General features: G+C 40.4%; 1 protein-coding gene across 3 annotated transcripts in view; it reads left to right on the top strand.

Moving 5' to 3' along the window:
• The first annotated feature begins 9,501 nt into the window (after positions 1 to 9,501).
• The window catches only part of slc4a11 (solute carrier family 4 member 11), a 103,035-nt gene continuing 89,948 nt past the window's right edge, over positions 9,502 to 22,588 (top strand). For 2 of the 3 annotated variants that reach the window (XM_058614711.1, XM_058614709.1), the window contains exon 1: positions 9,504 to 9,728. Coding sequence is in view for 2 of the 3 variants with exons in the window: in XM_058614709.1 (XP_058470692.1) it covers positions 9,665 to 9,728 (64 nt within the window). In the remaining variant the exon portion in view is untranslated. Of the gene's footprint in view, positions 9,729 to 22,588 lie in introns of all 3 variants that reach the window. The other variant, XM_058614706.1, reaches the window with a different exon arrangement.

The raw sequence follows: 22,588 nt of genomic DNA, 5'->3' as shown, positions 1-22,588 counted from the left end.
GCGTGTGTGTTGCTCAATGATAGATGTGCGATGTGATGGGTATTCTATGCGTTGGCTAATCAGTACACACACACACACACACAACGCAGCATATCTGAGCACACAAGTGAGTGTGAATGCATGTTTGTTATGTGGTGAATGTGTCCATGTGTGTGGAGGGTGAGGAGGGTGAGGTTGGCACGCGAGCATGTGTTAGTAAGTACGACTGCACCAAACTCCATAGAGAAAATCAGCGTTTTTAAGGTCTCGTGGACACAGGAGCCGCTGGTCTACTGCTTGCAAGTTTGGCAAGTTTGTGTCATCGAAGTGAAACTCTATGGGATTTGGTGCAGGAGAGTGAGCAGTTTACAAAGTGACCCGGACTTCCAGGTTCCAGTTGCCTGATATTGAGATTCAGCCAGAAACTTATTCTTAAGATATCGCAGACTTAACATAGCATGTGTCTAAAATTATACTCCGAAAAGAAGGAATAATCAAAATTGAGACATGTAGCATATTCAGCTGTATTTTCTTTTGTCAAATTATGTAAACATGTACACATCTTAATCTGATAATGACATCCAGAGTCATAATCCGACTATGCTCTGTAACATGGAATATTATGAGCATTAATAATCTGAATTATGTCTCATTTAGAATTGGTATGAAGAGACAGGTTGTTGGTTGGATTAAATGTGAATCATGTGAGATTGGTGGACGAGTCTCCTCATCAGGGCTGTTTGTAAGGTCTCTGAGGGCCCGAGGAAAGAGAGACCGGGGGGGGGCCCTCTTTGACAACTAGTGGGGGGGCCCCCTTAGGGTGGAATCCCAGCAATTGCATTATTAATCTCTGTTTTTTATACAACATGTTGTCAGTTGTTCATTGAGGGGCCCCGTCTGAAGTTTCCTAGTTTGCGTACCACGATGCAACGGCTCTGCTCCTAGTTATCTCTCCTCATGTTTCCTCTCCTCTTCCTCTCTCTGAACCTTTCAGCTCAACCCGTTGGATGCCTTTTCAAGTGGTTTCTCGAGGCTGTCTCCGTCCGTCAGGGGAGCCGAGAGCATCAAGGTTTTTTTTCTCCCCCCCCCCCCCTCCGTCAAACTCAACACGGTAGCTGTCTCCTCCTTGTCTGTGTGCACATAAATACTGCAGGGGGAGGGGACGCGGCCCGAAACCAGCGCTCGTGTCAAACTGAATCACCATGAAACGCAAAAAAAACAAAACAAAGACGAAGCAGAAGGTGAAGAATCCCTGCAACACATCAACACAACAGAAATTCCGTTACATAACACCGTCATATGTTGATATCGAGGCATGAGCCTCCTCCTCCTCCTCTGCCAGTGGTGGTGATGGCGGTGTTTCCTGAGCCAAGCGTGGAGTAATAACGCCATGTGAACAGCTGTCGGTAAAGGAATCTCTCTCTGGCTGATTAGACAGAGCAGAGGCAGGGATTCTCTCCAAAGAGATGTGAGGCACCGATGGCAAAGAATGAAAAGGAACTGATGATAAATTTGCTTCCAGGCATCAATGAATTTTGAATTTTGCTTCCCAAATGGGTTCATTAGCTGAATTTAGTTTTTCCTTTTTGTATTTTTAAACATGTGTCATCGTGACTGGCACTGTTTAATCATCTTTAATGCAGATGTCGGTGAAAAATCTTTTGAACGGGATCACATTCATTGGCCTTTTTATTAGGTACACCTGTTCAAATGCCTGTTCACACAAATAACAACATCAGAATGAGGAAAAAAGAGGATTTGAGTGAGTTTGAACATGACGTGTTTGTCGCTCTGAGTGTTCCAGAAACAGCAGGAGTCCTGGACTGCAACCACGATCTCTGGGGTTTAAAGAGAATGGTCCAAAATGCTTCAAAAGGCACAAGACCGCACAAGGTTCCACTCCTGCCACATTGCTTGGTGTCCTCTGTACCTAATAAGGTGGACATCAGTCATATACCTCTTCATCGTCTTGTCCAGGGACAAATCAGCCTGTCTAGAGAAGCCAGGGATCCAACACCAGACCTTCTGACCCGCAGCCGCTCTGTCATGTCTGTCCTTGACCATTAGGGAAATGTGATAAGATCTCTAAGGATCTCTTTTTATTTCGCTACTTCTGGCTTTTCATTTGGTTCTGTGAGATTTGGACAACTTGAGGTCCCGCCCCCCTGCTTAAAGCCCCACCCACTTGCAATACCACCCCTTCTTTTGCTGTTTACGTAGCCGTTACCCTTGAACATGCGGTACTAATCTGCTTTAAATTCATTTTTTTTTTGCTGCTTCTGACTTTTCATGTGGTTTTGTGACATTTGGACAACTTGAGGTCCCGCCCCCCTGCTTAAAGCCCCACCCACTTGCATTACCACTCATTCTTTTACTGGTTACCTAGCCGTTACCCTTGAACACGCGATACTAATCTGCCTTTTATTCATTTATTTTTGCTACTTCTGACTTTGTCGTGGGGGTTTTGTGCGATTATGACCAACTTGTAGTCCCGCCTTCATGCTTGTAGCTCCACCCACTTATAGTTCCGCCCGCTCCTTTGCAGGTTTTTTTTTTCCCAAATGGAAAATACTGTAGCAGTAGCAGTGTCATGCGTCCCACAGTGCACTTCAGCAACAGCTGATCAACTATAAATCGTTTCAAGCTCATTAGATTTTCAGATCAAAGCGCTTCAGGAGAAATAACAAAGATAAGTTTCAACTGATGTAAACAAGTAAGTGGCTTCAAAACAGCGACAATCGGGGAAATTAATCAAAGGAAACTGAAAACTGGGCTTTGAGAGTGTCTGAAGGCTGCTGTATCTTCAGGTGGTCTTTGGAGTCTGCAGCACTTTAGGTAAATAAAGCCTCACATGCTTGTGACCGGAGGCGCGAGAGAAACTGCTTCCTGGAGATCTAAGGCGACCCACTGGCTTTATATCTTCAAATGTATCAAACATATTTTGGCCCTTGGCTGTCATGTGACTTGTAAAACCGCGTTGAAATCAAACTTTACAAGCACCTCGGAGGTGGAGTGATGCAACACTTGGGCAGCTTGGTTCCGTTTTGTGCCGACACAGTTGTCACAGCACAGTTGTGTCTGAAGAAGAGACATGAAGGAGTTTCTCTAAATCTCATGTGGACACACGCACAGAGAAAGAGAAACTCTGATGCTGGATATTTTTAGACAATAAAGAGCTTATTGTCTTTACTGTGGCACTTCTGTGACGAGGCGGGAGCAGGAGCCTCGATCTAAGAGTCTGTTAAAACCTTAATATTTCCAAGTTGGACTTGAGCTTTTTATAGTGACTGTAAGAGAAGCTTAAGAAGTGGCACAGTGTGCAGTAAAAGTGCTGCGATCAAAGCTTCCACTTCCTGTTCAAACAGAGACTCGGGCGTCCAACCTTTTGTGAAGGTGTTCTGGCGAGGCTGTGAAAATCTCACCGATACGTGAGGGTTCTAAGTATGAAATATTGCATTTTAAGAAGAAATGATCTGCTCGCAGTTCGATAAAAGCAGCAAAAAATTTGTACAAACTGGACGAAATGTAATAGTGAGTCCCGCTTTGTCATTTTAAAAGTAAAAAGAAAACAGAAATACACTTAAATAAATTTGCCAAGAATTGAAGTTAAAGATGTTAGACGTACAAGCAAACAAAAGGCTAGTTTCTCCCAAATCATGTTCACAAATGAGTGAAAATCTGCCTATAGAGACAAACAACCATCCACACTCGCACCTACAGTTCATTTAGAGTGTCCAATTTACCTAATCCCCAAATCTGCATGTCTTTGCTGCAAAAGCAAGAGTGAAATTAGCATGTCACAAATTTATATTCAGACATTTGTTTGTTTTTTCCATCTTGATCTTTATTTACATCTGCAGTAACATGTTTGGTTTGGTTTTCACATGTGGACATTTCCAGGTGGATTGTGATTTATGAAGGGAAAATGGATTCAATTTAGATTACTTTTTTGCACAAGCCTTTGAAAGCTTGTGTGTTACGTACACTTAAAGTACGGATTCCACACACTTTTATTGCCTCTTTCTTCTCTTCCTTTACTGATTTTTCAGTCCATAGGTGATGTAGGCCTGGTGGCTACAACGTAGCCTACGCACGTACAATTCACCACTGGGCTCATGCCATGAGCTGGTGTTTGTGTCCCTTTGTCATTGTGCTGCCAATTTGGTAAGGAGATGCTCATCGCCTTTTGTCCAAAGGAACAATCTAGAACCACGAAATCAAGCTTGAGTCACAAGAACTGACTCAGCACAAGCGCCTGATAAGCTTGACGATACCTTTTTTCAACGTGAAGAACCACTGGCTAATACCAGACCGCTGGATGTTCTGGAGGTAACAGAGCTGAGTGTGCAGATTCTCGATGACGGCTTCGTCGAAATGTGTATCGTGTGAGGTCACGGCCTCCAGAAGGTTGCTCTGCGAGCCGAACTCCGTGTGAAGGCTTTTAATCACAGCCACGGTGACATTTTTGCTTTTTTTCTCCAGTTTCTTGATGGCCAAGTTGGAGAAGTGCATCCCTTCCTGCACCATGTATGAAAGCCGCTTGATGATATACTGGACGTCGGTGGTCGGCTCACTTGGCCTCAGGAGACTGGTGATAAGCTTCTCACAAAAGGAAGTGATGACACGATTGACGACCTCCTCTGGGCAACGCATGTCATCCTCGCATCCGATCTTGTCGTTGGTCGCTGTCGAGCTGCTTTCTGTCGAGCTGGTAACTATTTTCGAGATCAGCTCGTCGATCTCAGCCATGGCGCCAGCCACCGCCTCATAGCGGTGCGTTTTCTCTGAGGACTTGTTCTCCATCCAGAGTTGCACCTGCTGCATGAACTTCCCCACGGCATCCTCTGTCATGACGTACATGACATCACATGACATCAGACTGTGATCGTCAGCAGGCATTAGATGATCGTAAACCTTCTCCACCAGGTGTTTGGAAAATTTCATGACTTCATCGTTGGACTTGATGCTTTGCAGTTTTTCGATGGCATCAAAGACGATGGGAGCCTCCAAAACGGTGCTAGTTTTCTTTGGTTTTTCACGCTTCCCGTGTGTCCTCCGAATGTTCGGGGATTCTTTGAGTTGCAGCTGAGGGAGCAAAAACGGTGAGTTATCCTCCTTCAATGAAGTCTTCAGATTTGTCACCATTTTGTCAAACAGTTTTTGGACAAATGCTGGAAATATGTTATTGTCAAGTACTTCAGAGTCACAGGTGATATTCCCGAAAGGTTTGGCCACTGCATCGAAAAACGCTCTCACTTTCTCAAATGTTGTTGCCGCATAAAAACAAGAACTGGTTTCTCTGCTTCCAGGGGAAAAGGTTGAGCTGTTTTCCTCTGGGGGTAAGTTGTTCCAAATTTCGGATATAATATCCGCTGCTGCATCCTGAGCCGCCAGAAACATCTTGATTGACACGAGATAATCTCCATTCGTATCTGGGTTTGTTCTGATTCTCTTCTGGTTCTTGTCTGATCCAACATAGGTTTCATCTGAAATTGTTTTGTCTGATCTAATGTCTGGTTCGTCCGAAATAGTTTTGTCTGATCTAGCGTCTGGCCTCTCCAAAACAGTTTTGTTGGATGCCATGTCTGTTCCGTTCGACACCGTCTCGTCCGATCTAATGTCTGTTTCATCCGAAATGGTTTTGTCCGATGTCACATCTGTTTCATCTGAAATTGTTTTGCTCGATTTAACGTCTGGTTCTTCGGAAACAGTTTTTTGCGATCTAAAGTCCATTTCATCCGAAATTGTTTTGTCAGACCTAACATCTGTTTCGTCCGAAATGGTTTTGTCCAGTCTAACATATGTTTTGTCCGAGCTAACATCGAGTTCATCCTCAATTGTTTTGTCTGATCTAACATCTGGTTCGTCCGAAATTGTTTTGTCCGATCTAACATCTGGCTCGTCTGAGATAGTATTGTCCGACCTAACATTTGGTTCGTCTAAAAATCTTTTGTCTGATCTAACATCAGTTTCGTCCGAAATTGTTCTTTCCGATCCAATGTCTGGCTCATCAAATATCACGTAGTCCGATCTAATGTCTGGTTCGTCTGAAATCGTTTGGTCCGATCTGTCTGGTTCATCCGAAATAGTTTTGTCGGACCGGTCTGGTTTGTCTAAAATCGCTTTGTCCGATTTAACGTCTTTTCTATCCAAAATCATTTTGTCCAATCTAATGTCAGGTTCATCCGAAATTGTTTTGTCGGATCTAACGTCTGGTTCGTCTGAAAGAGTTTTGTCCGATCCTACGTCTGGTTCGTCCCAAATTGTTTTATCCGATCTAATGTCTGCTACATCCAAAATTGTCCATTCTGAACTAATGTCTGGATCCTCTGAAATCGTCTTGTCCGATCTAACATCTGATTCGTCCAAAATAGGTTTGTACGATCTGTCCGCTTCATCTGAAATGGTTTTGTCCGATCTAACATCTGCTTCGTCCAAAATAGGTTTGTACAATCTGTCCGCTTCATCTGAAATGGTTTTGTCCGATCTAACATCTGCTTCGTCCAAAATAGGTTTGTACGATCTGTCCGCTTCATCTGAAATGGTTTTGTCCGATCTAACATCTGCTTCGTCCAAAATAGGTTTGTACGATCTGTCCGCTTCATCTGAGATAGTTTTGTCCGATCTCACATCTGGTTCATACACAGTTATCTTGCCTGATCGAACGCCTGCTTCGTCCGAAATGGTCTTGTCCGATGTAACGTCTGGTTCGGCTGAAATAGCTTTGTGAGATCTAGCGGCGGCTTCGTCTGAAATTGTTTGTTCTGATCTTACGTCTGTTTCGTCCGAAATGGTCTTGTCCGATCTAACGCTGATGTCCACTTCGTCTGAAATTGTTTTGTCTATTCCGACATCTGACTTGACTGAAATAATTTCGTCTGAACTATTTGGTTCCCTTTCTCCGATTCGTTCATCTGAGCCGACGTCCGGTTTGTCTGACCGAATGTCGGATTCGTCTGAGCTAATAACCGTTTTGACTGAAATGATTTCGGCTAAATTGATTGCTTCACACATGCTAAAGGGTCCAACTGAGCCAACATCTAGTTCATCTGAAATGGTTTCCTCCGAGGCAATGTTGAACATAATGTTGGACCACTTGGTGAGAATGTCAGTCACTGCCTCAGCGGCTTCGGTGGCAGACATGTTGGATCTTATGCTCTGAGATGAAACGTGTTTCTCTGAATTCAAGGTTTTGTCTTTATGCCAATAACAGAGGCTCTGCAAATTCAGCTCGCTTAAACACTGTCCAGCGCACTGCACCATTTTCTGAAGGGTCTGTGCACTGGACAAGGAGCCCTTGACAAAAACGGCAGGCTTTGCGGGCAAAGCGGAGCAGTCGATCGCATTGCCGGCGAAGGACTGAACCTTCTCCGAAACTTCACTCCTCACCAGTGCCGTCAGCTCCTCGGCCCTCTTGCATCTCTCCACAGGGATCTGAAGAGCGTTTGCGAATTCATTGGTGAGGAAGTCCCCCTGGAGTTTGTTGAGGTCCTCCAAAGCCGTGTCCAAGCCCTTCGTGTGCCAGCCCTCTGGATTCAGCTTTCTCAGGACAACCGTGGCAAGCATCTGCACGATGTCCGTCAACAGATCGGCCAGCGACGCCGACACGGATGAGTCGTAATTGTGTGCGGTGAGCATGTACCACTGCGATGCGGAGAAGTTTTCAAAGTGCTTCTTCAAGATGGGCTGCAGGGCCTCTCCGATGAGGCTCGACTCCATTTGGAATTCGGATTGGTCGGCTGACATTACGATCGTCATAGTGACTTGCTTGTTTGTTTTTTAAAGTAGTTTGTTTTATTTATTTATTTTTATTATTTTTTGAACGGCAGATGACATCTGTGATGTTGTATTACTGCATCCCTCTCTGTTGTTTGCGCACCTCAGCCAGGTTTTTGGCGTCTCTTCTTCTCCTATAAGGTTTTCTGTCAGCTTTCATCCATGACGCTGCGTTACTGCGTTCTTGGTTTTCTACCGCAGTTGCCTTTAAAACAGCACCGCTCATCCAACGATGACATCAGTAACACTTTGATGTGATGGTTTGGACGTTCACCATCAAAGAGATGAAAGAACGTGATGTGTCACTCGGCACGCGTGGGCACTGTTTTAGCACTGTGGACCACCAACTGCTGTAAAACACCTCACTTAATGGCCACACGCACAAACCAGCTATGTTACGCATGTAATTCGGACTCAAGCACACCACTGATTATTATTCATTGAGAATACTGAGTCATTATTTCCAACTATGGTTCTCTTGTTAGTTGGGTATGCTCAGCAGCTTCATGGATCTCATTTTGTTTTCCATAAGTATAAATTATCGCATTTAGGGGCTTGAACGTGCACGTAAACTCATGAAACTTTGCCTAAAATTCATAAACCTGAAAAATGTAACACTACATTCAAATTCTAATAAATGATAATTTCCAACAGGCTGCACATTGAGAGGTGCAACGCTGCCCTCCACAGTTCAAAGTTTTCAATCACAGCTCGAGGTCAGGCCACCTGTGGCCAATATTCTGCTGCTCGCCACAATCTGATTAGGAGACATGAATGACCCACTGTTGCCCGGGCAACTGGAGTCATGTGCAACTTTTAATTTACAGCCACAACATTAAAACTGGTTACTGGTGTAACTGTAATAAAAATAAAAATAAATAAAATTACGATAAGATATATGGGATAAACACAAGTATTTTTGATATAATTATGATATATATGTATATATAGCCATTATTAGGATATGAAATGCATTAGAATGTATTTTTAAAGATATTAAAAGTAATAATTGTGGGTTAAAAAGTCATAAAGAAATAAATGTAAAGGTTGCAATGCTGAGTGACAAAGTTATTATGGAGTTACAAAGTCATTGTGATGAGATAAAAGGATATAATTATGAGTTACAAGGATTATGAGGAAAAAAATTAGAAGTATGAGTTAGAAAGTCATTTTAATGAGATAAAAGGTTATAATTATGAGTTAGAAAGTCATTCTTATGGGATAAAAAGTTATAATTATGAGTTAGAATGTCATTATTATGGCATAAAAAGTTATAATTATGAGTAAGAAAGTCATTATTATGGCATAAAAAGTTATAATTATGAGTTAGAAAGTCACTATTATGGCATAAAAAGTTATAATTATGAGTTAGAAAGTCATTATTATGGCATAAAAATGTATAATTATGAGTTAGAAAGTCATTATTATGAGTTAAAGGTTATAGGTATGATTTATAAAGTCATGAGGAGAAAAAGTTTTTAGAAAAAATATATAGAATAATGAGTTAGACAGTTATGTGATTAAAAAAGGTTATAATTATGAGTTAGAAAGTTATTGTAATAAGATAAAAATGTATTATATCAAAGTAGTACTCTGTTATTAATAAAACAACAACAATACTAATCGTAATGAAATAGCGACATCTGATAAAATATTGCATTGTCTTTTTAATCAGTTTAACGGTCGCGTGCCAGCGGTTGTGGTGGGCGTGGCCACGGCGCTGTCAGGAACACCTGATGACCTCCTCCTTCTTGTCCTTCTGTGATTTATTTGGAGGTTTAAAATGAAGCGAGCGGACAAAACAAAAGTCACATCGTCAGCTTTCAACCCGCTTTCATGCCAGAAGAGACAAAAGTAAACGGGTAACGGACACAACGCCCTACGACGCTGTTTGGAAGCGGTTAACGTCATGAAAAGTGCCAAGGATGACGTGGGAGACGTGACGGAGGTGCCGGTTAATCGATGTACGGCAGGTAAGACGATTTAAAGTCCCGTTTGCTCTCCGGTCAGCGGTGTTTTTCGCACTTTTACGCTAAATTGTGTTGACACAGAGTTAGTTTTCACTCCTCAACTGAGACGCAAACGTTACGAAAACTAACGTTCGGGTTAGATCGGCAGTGGCGGTGCTAGCTTGAATGGTACATTTAGGGCGAACCTGATCCTCCCAAAAACCCACCCCACTATAAACACAAGTCTTTTTTATTTATTTATTTATTTATTTTACATATATATCATCATTTATTACGATCATTATAATTTCAGTGTTGGTTGGATTTTCATGCGTTTGTCCATGACAAAATGGCCGCAATTGAAAGGCACAACAAATAATTCACATATTGTAAATTTAAGCAAAGAAAAAAATACAAATGAGAAATAAATAAATAATACTTTGTCAGAGCAAAGTACTGTAAGAAATCTCAGTGAGTATTTCAGTGCAGCTCCGTAAATTGACTATTTTTTTTTTTTTTACTTTTATCAGTGATTGTGGTCAACATTGTTTGATACAAGGCAGTTTTTAATTTGTTGTTGTTCAATTGTTTTGCTCCTTGTGTGTAGTTGAGTGTTTGTATCATCATTTTGCTGGAGGTACACACATCATAATTATGACATTTAAGTGAAATTACCCAGGCAGAACGAAAGGCAATGTTGTTGTATGTACATATATGCATAGTAAGCGACTTAACGACAAACATAGGTCTAATAGATGTTACTTCATTACATGCACAACATTATTTATACTCGTAATGAGATGACATAGCTGCCTAACTTTGTTTTTTTATATTTATATTTTATACATTTTCTGATCCACCAAAATAAACCAAAAACATGTTTTTTTTTTACCCCAATGTAGTACAACCAGTAGATAATTGATGTATGAAATGAATTTGTTGACACCACACTGCACAAAAGGTAAATTATGGAATACAATAGCCAGTAAACGTTCTCCGTTAATTGATCATGTTTCAAATTGCAGTCAACATAATCGTATTTAGATATTTATATAAAACCATATGAATGGAGTTCTTGAATATTGATTGCACTTTGTAGACGGTCCCTGATCTTAAAGACTATTGTAATCTGTCCATTTCAAAGGACAGAATTTTAAATACAATCCAGGTTGGAGGTGGAATTTGTGTTTCGCTTCCTTTGCATTGCTGCTTTGATTCTAACCACAATACAGTATATAGAACCTACATATATAACTGAAAGCTAGGGCAGGGAAATAATCGGTGGGCTTTGGAACTTGTGAGAGACATATTTAACAATTTAAATGTGACGTTGTTGTAGAATAAGAGTCCAATATTAGCTGTGTTTGTTAGAAAAAATGAAATGGAACAGAACCACGTACAAATGTTGTGAATAAAACAAAAAAGAGACATTTTCTTTATCACTGTAGGTCTGCTGTAGGTTACATTTATTTTGTCTTCTTTTGCTACGTTCCTACATCAGAAAATTACAGTGCTAGTAATTGCTCCTCACAGAGAGACACACTATTAGCCTTTTGAACTTCCTTTTGCCTTATCTTGTACTTTTAATTGGCCCTTTTAGCACCAAGGCTTGATAGTCTTGGATCCTTTAGAATTTCCGAGCCTTGTTTTAAAAGACTTGTATATTCCTGACCTTGAATTCTCTCAAACAAGCACTTTTAATCCACTGTGTATTATTTTCACTGTCTGTCTTGACCAGGATTACCTCTTTTATATCGTATGTATATATATATATATATATGTGTGTATATGTGTGTATTTGCCCTTTTGGCTGGCACTTTTATCCTGAGCTCCTTGAGGACCTGAGAGTGCATACGTGTTGTTTTGGTTCCTGTGGGAGTCGCGCTCGTATCTCTGACGTTGTTAACAGCCATGTTCTACATGTTGATGGCCTCAGGGGACCCCCATGACCCCGTCAAAGCTGTAGGGGTCAAAACGTATGGGCTTTTAAAGCTTTATTTCATTTCAAATGGAACTCACTGATACTTATTCATACAGTCAAAGGTGCAAGGAAACAAATGTTGTCTCTGCGAATGTATCGTAGATTACCCGCGCATTAAGCAGAGAGAGTGATACGCACTCTTTGCGAGCCTCTGTTTGGTAGCTGGTGCGGCTGTTGCACGGCTGTTGCATTTGAGTGCCTTTGGAACCTTTGCACCTTTGTATATTAATGTGCTGCTGCATTCAATTCGGGCTTCTGTTGATGAGACAAGCCCACAATATTACAGGCATGTTCCATCCATCTACATGTCACTTTTCCCCTTTTTATTCAACACGATTTTGCAAAAAAAAGAAGAGAGAAACAAACAAGGTTCAGAAAAATGCTCCATCTACCTTGAAAATACCATGAAAAAAACCCTGTAAGTTATTTATCCATAAATCACATTGACACAAGCATTAGTCAACAACTAACTCAAGGTCTCGAATGAATTCAGAACTTCATCATTTCTCCTCACTCATTTAGAGCACAGGTATTATGTTCAGAGAACGTGTTTTAGTGATTTTTCTGTCTGCCTTCATGTGTGTCGCAAACACTGGTGTTGCTGCTGTGTGTTCACGGATGCACGGGAAGTTGGTTCGCAGTGTTAATTGTTTATTAAGTGTCTTTAATGAACCGCAACTGCAGTGGAGTCCAGTCACTCCTGGTGAAGCCTTTAATCAATCCGCTCAAACACTGCAACTGTGGACCGTTAGCATTAGCGTCCAGCTACCTGATTAACTTGCCAAGTGCTTCATTTGCCAGGTCAAACAAATGCACTCAGATTTTCATTGAAGACTTAATTAAGGCAACACTGTTAATTGTTAAATTTACTATGGGTTATATATTATTCTCAAATATGTGGCCTTGTTTGGTTAATTTTTACTATTATATTTTTAATATCATTGGTATTATTATATTTTTTTATTTTAACTTTGTTTATTTATTCAGTTGCTCATAACCAAAATGGATATAACAATAACAATTCTGATGATTGTTAAAGCACTTAAAGGCATAGTTAATGATTTTATGAAAGTCAGATACAGACTTTTCATTGAATTCTTCTTCTTCTGAATAATCTTCACTCGCTTCAAGTCTATGATATCTTAAGAATGTGTTTGGTGCTTAATTAATATTGACGTTAGATGTTGTTTTGTGAGTGGAAACTGAAGTTTGTAACACGTTCACGCTCCCTTACCAAATCCCATAGAGAAAATCAGCGTTTTTAGTTCGCAGGGACATGTTTGGTAAGTTTGTGTATCAGACTAATATCGGCATTGTAGATACTGGAGCTTGTGATATCGGTGATGTACATGATGGAATTTGTGATATTGGTATCGTAGATACTTGAGTTTGTGATACCAGTGTTGTAGGTACTGGAGTTTGTGATATCGGTATCATCGATACTGGAGTTTGTGATTGTGATTTGATATACTAGTTTGTTATATCAGTATCATAGGTATTGGAGTTTGTGATACCAGTATTGGTATCGTTCCATCCCTAGAAAATAGGCGTCAGTTGCAGCCCTGATTTACCGTAGATGCATTTCATTATTGTCCTTGCTCAGCTGAACTTGTGCAGCATCTGAAAATAGACAATGTGAGGCAGGAGCCGGTCAGGAGGAGAGGAAACCCCACCCTGTGTTTGTCCACTAACTGCGTCTCTGCTTTTCTTCCTGCTTGGAGCACAATACAACAAGGTGCCCCTCGCTGTTTATTGCAGTGTTTAATGTGCTCTGTAGGTGCACAGAATTTCAAAGCTCTGCTGCAGAGTCAGAGGCTGCTGTGTAAAAGCAGGGAACAGGGTTCTTTATTTATTTATTTACTCTTTTTTTTCAGCTTAATGTGTTTTGATAACACACTCTAAATATTAATAGCACAAAGCAGAAGGCCACAGTCCTCGCCGATCAAATGAAACACTCCTACAGACTGGATCCTGAATGATGAACATCGGGAATTTTCTTCTCCCAAAAGAGATGGGTAGTGATTTCAAAATTAGATCTTTAAACACACATCAGATAAAGTGAGGAGGGCAAGTAGTAATATCACATTTAGTGCGACGATTTATCCATGTGCATTTTGACATTTTAAGGGCAGAGCGACTGTTTGAGGAAGCATTTATGTGATAATTTGTCTGCGTCTTTATTAAGCATCAAACTTGTGTTGTATTTTTAGTGGCAGTTTCAGTTGCGTTGATAAAAAGTTGTATTAAACAAGTTGTTTTGGATATTTTGGATATTTTTATGTTGTGACATGGCATCTCTGAGGTGTTATCACCTGTTTTTTAAGGCTATTGCAGTAGTGACATTGAGGCATTTATTCAAATACTATGATAATTATAATTATCAGAACAACTGATCGTGTAATTGAGAATATAATGGACACAGTAACTCATTGTGAAAATAATCGTTATTTGCAGCCTTAAATATATGTAATGGAGTGTGATTATTTTTGTCAGAAATTAAAGATTGATTTAGGAGAAAACTGTTCATTGTAGTTTTAAACTTCCTTGTGGACAGAAAAAAACAATAATTTAACAGAAAATACTTTTCATAAAGTAGTGAAAGTAACGCAGGGTTCACAGGGTGTTGAGCTAATGAGATGCATTCAAAGACCCCGGTAAATGTCATCACTTGTGTGGATTTTGTAGCATGTTGAGTTTAGAGGAGCAGTCTCAAGATGCATTCAAGGAACCTTGTAAATGTCATCACTGCTAACTGACCTTCTCATGGTAGAAGTACCACATGTTAGGTTGTCATATGAGTATAAAGATTTGTTTTTATAAATGTAATCACTGATAAAACATTTGTTTTGTAGCTTTTTAATGTTTTAAAAAATAGTCGCAGTAACTAATTTACTTTTTACAATCAAGCAAATACTCCCTAATATATGGTTATGTAGTGTGTGAGCATGTTACATAAACATAATATACCTGAACCATTGTGTTAATGATATTGAAGGAAAACTATAGTGCAGTATGTGTATATATAGTGATACTGAATTACTGCACAGCCCTACTAAAAATATGTAGATATTATTTATGGGCCACATTACTCAGCCCTAATAAAAAGTAAAGCCCAATTTCCAGGCAGATCACGGCCAAAAAAGTGTTTCAGTGATTTACAGAGGAGGAGGGAGAATGATCTGCGCTGCTGATTTGACTGTTTCACTCCCTCACTTCAGAGTTAAAAGTGTCTGTGTCAGCATCACTTCCCATAAAGGGCTTTAGGAAATGTAAAGACAACAAACATTTCCTGTGCAGAGGTATCTGTCGCTCTGTGTGTGTTAGTGTATCACAGGGGAAACCATGGAGGGGAAACGGGGGGGTCAGAGGGCTTTGACTCTGCGCTGCATGTTTATCTGTTTGACCACTTTAAGATCAAGACAAGCCCTGTTGAGAAGATAATTGTGTTTATCAATAGAGGAATTACGTGCACTTGAGTGAAAAAAAAAGATATAGAGTCGGCACACTTTCTCCATTGCCACAAAAAACCCTTTTAACATACAATCACAGGGTACCTCATGATAAGATATGTGACACATGGTCCACGATACCAATAATATCACGATAAAACGATTCTTTGATAACGTGAAAAGTCAAAAGTGCAGGATTTCTCTACTTATTCACAACATAGAGAACAAAGTGCATAACATCTATGTATAGAATGTGGATGGAGCTTCTTTTAAAGCATTTTTCCCTCTTGTTATTGATCTATTGCCTGATTTTCTATAAGCATTTTGATAAAATATTGATTATAGGTCTGCTACTAATGATTATTTTCATAATCAATTAACCTGTTGATTATTTTCTCGATTTATTTTATTTATATATATTTATTATTCAGTTTTTATGATGCCTTTGTTATACGTAGCAAAGAAAGAAACATTTAATCATATAGCTTGTTTTAATTCTTGGAAAAAACACAGATTAATCAATGATAAAACATTTAAAATTAAAATCTGCAGTGGAAGCTGTTTTCAGGCTCTGCAGTGACCAGCAGAGGGCAGTGTGTATGTGTCACACAGGGCAACATCGCTCCCCGTGCTGTTTGTTCCACATCCTGCTCAGAAATGATCAAACACTCTTCATCTGCATCGTTGTTTGTGCATGAATCACATCCTTGTATGCAGAATTATTCCATATAAAGACAGTGGCCTCATGTTGAAGCTGTGTTATATATGAACTAACACACACACACGTGTGTCTCTGCTGAGCATGAGGGATTATTGATCTGCATAATCTTGTCAGTCTCTATTAACGTGAAGTCTTAGGGCTGCAACTAATGATTTATTTACAATTAATACATTAGTTGTTTGGTGCATAAATGGTGGATTTATGTTTTCCAAACCAGGAAATATTGATGTTCTCGAATGTCTTTGTTTTGTCCACAAACCCAAAATTATTCAGTTTTAATGATGGAACAGAGAAACCAGACCATGGGGTTGCTGGTTCAAACCCCAGAGCTTCTGGGAATTGTTAGGCGAGGAAAGTCAATAGTGTCCTTGAGCGAGGTAGCGAGCTGGTGCAGCTCCTGTGTTGTTGTGAGTGAGTGAGTGAGTGACACTCACTCACTCACTCACTCAGACAACCATTCTCTTTCAGATCAGGTTCTAAACGTCCACACTACGGCTGAACAATTATTTACATTTGTGATAAAGTGATGTTTTCTACCTGCAAAGGCTGCGATTAAACTCACATGACTGTTATATGACGAGCAGTGAGTGAGTGAGTGAGTGAGTGAATGAATAGGTGTTTGTGTCTGACTGAGTTAATACTGTATGTTTCTAAATGAGTGAGTGAGTGGGTAAATGTGAGTGAGTGGATGAGTGAGTGAGTAAATGGGTGTTTGTGTCTCAGTGAGTTAATACTGTATGTTTCTAAATGAGTGAGTGAGTGATTAAGTGGGTAAATGTGAATGAATGAGTGAGTAAATGGGTGTTTGTGTCTGAATGAGTTAATACTGTATGTTTCTAAATGAGTGAGTGAGTGAGTGGGTAAATATGAGTGAGTGAGTAAATGGGTGTTTGTGTCTGAGTGAGTTAATACTGTATGTTTCTAAATGATTGAGTGGGTAAATGTGAATGAGTGAGTGAGTGAGTGAGTAAATGGGTGTTTGTGTCTGAGTGAGTTAATACTGTATGTTTCAAAATGAGTGAGTGAGTGAATGGGTAAATGTGAATGAGTGGATGAGTGAGTGAGTAAATGGGTGTTTGTGTCTGAGTGAGTTAATACTGTATGTTTCTAAATGAATGATTGAGTGGGTAAATGTGTGTGTGTGTGTGTGTGTGTGGGTGTCTGAGTGAGTGAGCAAGCGAGTGAGTGAATGGGTATTTGTGAGTGAGTGAGTGAATGGGTGTTTGTGTCTGAGTGAGTTAATACTGTATGTTTATAAATGAGTGAGTGAGTGAGTGGGTAAATGTGAGTGAGTGGATGAGTGAGTGAGTAAATGGGTGTTTGTGTCTGAGTGAGTTAATACTGTATGTTTATAAATGAGTGAGTGATTGAGTGGGTAAATGTGAATGAGTGAGTGAGTAAATGGGTGTTTGTGTCTGAGTGAGTTAATACTGTATGTTTCTAAATGAGTGAGTGATTGAGTGGGTAAATGTGAATGAGTGAGTGAGTAAATGGGTGTTTGTGTCTGAGTGAGTTAATACTGTATGTTTCTAAATGAATGATTGAGTGGGTAAATGTGTGTGTGTGTGTGTGTGGGTGTCTGAGTGAGTGAGCAAGCGAGTGAGTGAATGGGTATTTGTGAGTGAGTGAGTGAATGGGTGTTTGTGTCTGAGTGAGTTAATACTGTATGTTTATAAATGAGTGAGTGAGTGAGTGGGTAAATGTGAGTGAGTGGATGAGTGAGTGAGTAAATGGGTGTTTGTGTCTGAGTGAGTTAATACTGTATGTTTATAAATGAGTGAGTGATTGAGTGGGTAAATGTGAATGAGTGAGTGAGTAAATGGGTGTTTGTGTCTGAGTGAGTTAATACTGTATGTTTCTAAATGAGTGAGTGATTGAGTGGGTAAATGTGAATGAGTGAGTGAGTAAATGGGTGTTTGTGTCTGAGTGAGTTAATACTGTATGTTTCTAAATGAGTGAGTGAGTGGGTAAATGTGAGTGAGTGGATGAGTGAGTGAGTAAATGGGTGTTTGTGTCTGAGTGAGTTAATACTGTATGTTTATAAATGAGTGAGTGATTGAGTGGGTAAATGTGAATGAGTGAGTGAGTGAGTGAGTAAATGGGTGTTTGTGTCTGAGTGAGTTAATACTGTATGTTTCTAAATGAGTGAGTGAGTGGGTAAATGTGTGTGTGTCTGAGTGAGTGAGTGAGCAAGCGAGTGAGTGAATGGGTGTTTGTGAGTGAGTGAATGTGTTTGTGTGAGAGTATTTTTATAAGTGAGTGAGTAATTAAATGTCATTGAGCTTGAGTGAAAGAGTGAATATATATATATGTGTGAGTGAGTGAGTGAGTGAGTGTTTGTATTGTGTTTGGAGTGAATGTGCTCCTCACAGATGACTGAGTGTCTGTCAGGAGCAGCAGAGCAGCAGCTGCTGGTGAGACAGAGACACTGCTGAAGATCAGGAACCTTTAAAAAAGACAACAACAAAAAATATCACACATTGTGTCACAATATTGGTTAAAAAAAAAGAAAACCCAATTAGATGATTTTGTCTGAGTCGTTGAGCCCTGACACTGGAATTGTCGTGTCATGCAGGTTTTCAGGTGAGTTTCCTTTAAGTGAGTAGGTGGGATTTACTGTGTCACACTTCACTGGACCACACTGCTGTTATTAGACATGGGAACACTGATTCTGTCAGACTGTAGACCACCAGCTCCAGCTACCACCAACTGAAGCTTCAAAACGCAGAAATACAAAAAGACGTCGTGCAAAGATACATTTTTTTTGCCAACTATTTTGTCAATCAATTAATTGCTGAAAAGAAATCATTCAAATGGAATAATTTTGGTTTGTGGGCAAAACAACCGCTCACACTGTATGTATCGCACTGTAAACGCAACGTCGGGAAAGAAGACGAAGAAGAACCCGGAAGTGGAGAGACGCTCACTGAGAATGTTTGTGCTCACAACGGAGAAACACGCTGCCATGGCAATTTGTGCCATTCTGTGCTTTTATTCAGCTTTTTAAATTGCTAGTGTGAACAAAAACATTACCAGGCAGCTGCAGCTGCAGCAGAGCGACTATCTCTCCCCCCCGCCCGCCCCAACCTTTTCCCCCGGTTGTTGCGGTCATGGTAACTTTGTGAGGCCACATCGGAGAGGCTCGCGTGGACCTGCCGGAGTGCCAGTCGAGCCTCCGTGGCCTGGGTCCAAATCACTCTGTCTACTTGATTTCAATTCCGCTTCCATGTTTGCGCAGGCGCTGTGCGGGAGGTTTGATTTCCAGAGGGGTTAATCGCTGCTCCTTACCCCAACTATATTACACGACGCACGATTAAAGTTGAAACTCGGCAAAAATAGTCGCACGAGTGAGGAATCGGCGAACACGTGTGACCGCGTTGACTAAAACCAATCCTTTCTGTTTTATTGTGATTCATGTTGAGGCAGTGGTTAATTCACATGCATGTCTTTCAGTCAGTCGGTGTGTGTGTGTACCTCATACTGGATACACAATGATGATTTAGTGAGCCATTACCAGCAGATTAATCAAGCTGCAGGGTACTCAGCTGAATGAGTGAATGTAAATGTACTCAGAGATGTGATGTCAGACGAACAGATGGGGTTGAGGATGCGAATGAAATCATATATCAGTGCACGTGTCAGTTCGTATCCCAACATCAATGTTTAATGCGTTCTCTGGGGAGAAAAAACACGTTGAGTGACTACAATGAGTATAGTAATGTACTGTGTGTGTTTTGATGGCGGTGTCCGGCGTAGTTTGATAGTAATAGCTACTGTGTACTCTAGGGCTGAAGCGATTCATCGATTTTGATAGTTGATCCACTATTTTGATAAGTGTTTAATGGGTTTTCTGGGGGGTTTGCTCCATAAAACGAATAAGTAATACCAAAATAATTGTGGTTTGTCGACAAGACAGAACATAATTTCCATTTTCTGACATTTTATGGACTAAGCAATTACTCGATGAATCCGACAGGTTAATTGATTATGAAAAGTTATATAAATGTAGTTGCAGCCCTACTGTATACCTTTTTTTATTACCCCCCGTAGGTTTCTGTAAGAAAGTTTTTGACAGCTCAATCTGAATTTATCTGATTGAATATCAAGAGATCCCGATCTCTAATTATGGGAAAAACGGTTAACAAATTGGCATCAAAATCATGATGTTCTCTAATGTTTTTCAGATATAATGATTTATTTGCTCTATGGAGTGAAGAAAACAGAAAATATTCACATTTAAGAAGCTAAAAAATTCACAAAACTTTAATTGTATTTAATTTTATTTAATTTAATTTAATTTAATTTAATTTAATTTAATTTAATTTAATTTAATTTAATTTAATTATTAAAAAACAGTCTGAGATTAAACAACTGTCAAAATAGTGGATGATTAACTTTGTAAGCAACTAATAATAATAGATATTGATATATTTCCCAGCCCTGGTCATCAAATATGTATCATTACATTGCCAGAACAACAGAATCAGACCACAATCCAAAACAACACAGATGAAGATAAAATATACGTATAATTGAATTATCTGTAACAGTTTAGTTAGGTCACAGGAACAAACAACTCGTCTAAATTGCAGGAAAATGCATTCTCTATGTCAAACCTCAGTCCAACATGTGATACATCTCTGTGTGTATAAGAGGCATAAGACAAAGAGTTGAGTATTGTTTGTCGAGCGGGTTTTCCACAAGGTCATGTGATGTGATCACGAGCGACAGTGTCGTTGTGAGCCGGTCGTTTCTCAGAAATGACATTTATTTGTTGGAGGGAGTGGAAGACAAGGATACAGTTCACAGCCATGCTAGATTTACGCTAAGCTGAGGGTGTGTTGTGTAGAAGGAGTCAACTTTAAGACAGTTAAATTCATCTTTACTGAATTTTTATTTTAAAATGTCCCTAAAGGAGGGAAAGCGATTATAAAGCTTTTTAAAAACTAGCATAAAGATGGAGTTTGAGGTTTTAGTTCACCTTCATCTCATGAGCTCGACATGTGCACAGCCTGATTTTATGGCACGTTCAGGCGCTCTGATGAGGCGCACTCCTGAGGTAACTCCTCACATGTTGGACTGATCTCGCACTACGGCGTTACAAAAGGACACTGGTAAACAAAGGCTTACGCTGAATTGATTTGATCCCCTCATAGTCATCTGACAGTATAACAGTGTTTGGCAGCTTACCAGAGTCGTCGTTAAGCCGTCAGCTGATTCACTGCAGCAAATCAGTTCCCATTTCAATAAAGACTGCTGTCAGTGATTAATACTACAGTGGGAATATGTGTCCCCTCAGTCACATGAGTATCTCAGTGCTGCTGTGCCCAGTAGGTTATGGTGCGTTCCATTTGTAGTCTGAACTCAGAAAACTAAGCTCGGTTGTGCTTCATGCAACACTCGGAGCCAAAGCAACGCCATTTTGGCAGGAAGCCGCTCTGTTCAAATATAAATGTCAGTGAACGTGACTCTTCACCTCCCTGTTTTTGTAAAAGTGATTATGGTGGATTGTACCAAAGATCCAGAGAGGTGTCACTGCCGTAAAATAAAAAGGAATCCATTACTTCATATCGGAAGGGTTCCCAAGGGTCCTTGAAATCCTTGAATGTTTGTGAATTTGTAAAGAAAAATGTGTCAAGGCCCTTGAAAGTTTTTGAAAATGGCCCTAAATAGACATGGGTCATTGGAAGTGCTTGAATCTTGTGCAAGAAAGAAGTGAAGTTGATATTTAGGTTGGAGTCAGATTCACTGTCCACTGTCTCTCTCCGCCGTTGACCCGAGGTTCCGTGCAGAACAGAGAGAGCAAATGACTACGTGATGTCTGGGAAATGAAGATTCCAAAATCTCCGTCTCACCAAAGAAAATGACAAAGACTGGCTTTGACCAAGATGTCAAGGACAATCACTTGCCCAGATGCAGAGCGTGCTGCAAATCAATATAAGTGGACGCCATGGATGAATCGGCTCTTAAAAGCAGTAGAATCAACCAGGGAAAGTTTACTGAATAGTCTAGAATACTCTCCACTCCACTGACGTCGGGAGCTCTATAGGATGTTCATTGTTGGATGTTGGTATTTCACACTTACGAACTCCAAGTGGACAAGTCTGTGTGTACGACGTAAGAAATTTCACCCCGAAAAAGACAGAAGTCCTAAAGAAAACTGTAAAAACGACAACTTTTGACACCTCAGGGATCGCTCAGGGCCAAACTTTAAACTCATAAGTGGGGAATTACAACACCGAGAACACGCGATAATTGTTAGGAAAACACTGGCACAAAGAGGCGCTCATTGAAATTCCTTGTAGGGAGGAAATACCACGTGATACCAACTTGACCTTGAATGTTTTTTTCTGCTCATACAAAAGTCTGTCTCAATCCAACTGTGTGTGTCAGCCAGGCATTTTCACCTCCTCCATTTTCTTTCTACAAGTGCAGGAAAACACTGAGTTAATGTTGTCACAGCATGGGCGCGTACGTGCACAGACTGCCATACGACTGCAGGTAATAATAATGGCGCCTCGGCCTCGATCGGGTCGACACGGACCACAGTCATCGTCCGTGTCCACCTCTCAGACGGCGGCGCGGCACGGTTGTGTTGCGCGTGTCGTTACATTTCTGCGCTGGCGCGCGTCTTCGCCTGCGTCGCCTCAGTTACATTTCCCCAAGACGATTTTTCCTGAGAACATAATCAAGTTGTTCTTCTCCAAATTAAATCTGTAGCTAGTTTGTGACC

This window comes from Solea solea, chromosome 18 (genome assembly GCF_958295425.1).
Source record: "Solea solea chromosome 18, fSolSol10.1, whole genome shotgun sequence".
Lineage (NCBI taxonomy): Eukaryota > Metazoa > Chordata > Actinopteri > Pleuronectiformes > Soleidae > Solea > Solea solea.
The sequence above is the reverse complement of the archived record's forward strand: the minus strand, read 5'-3'. Positions and strand labels throughout refer to the sequence as shown.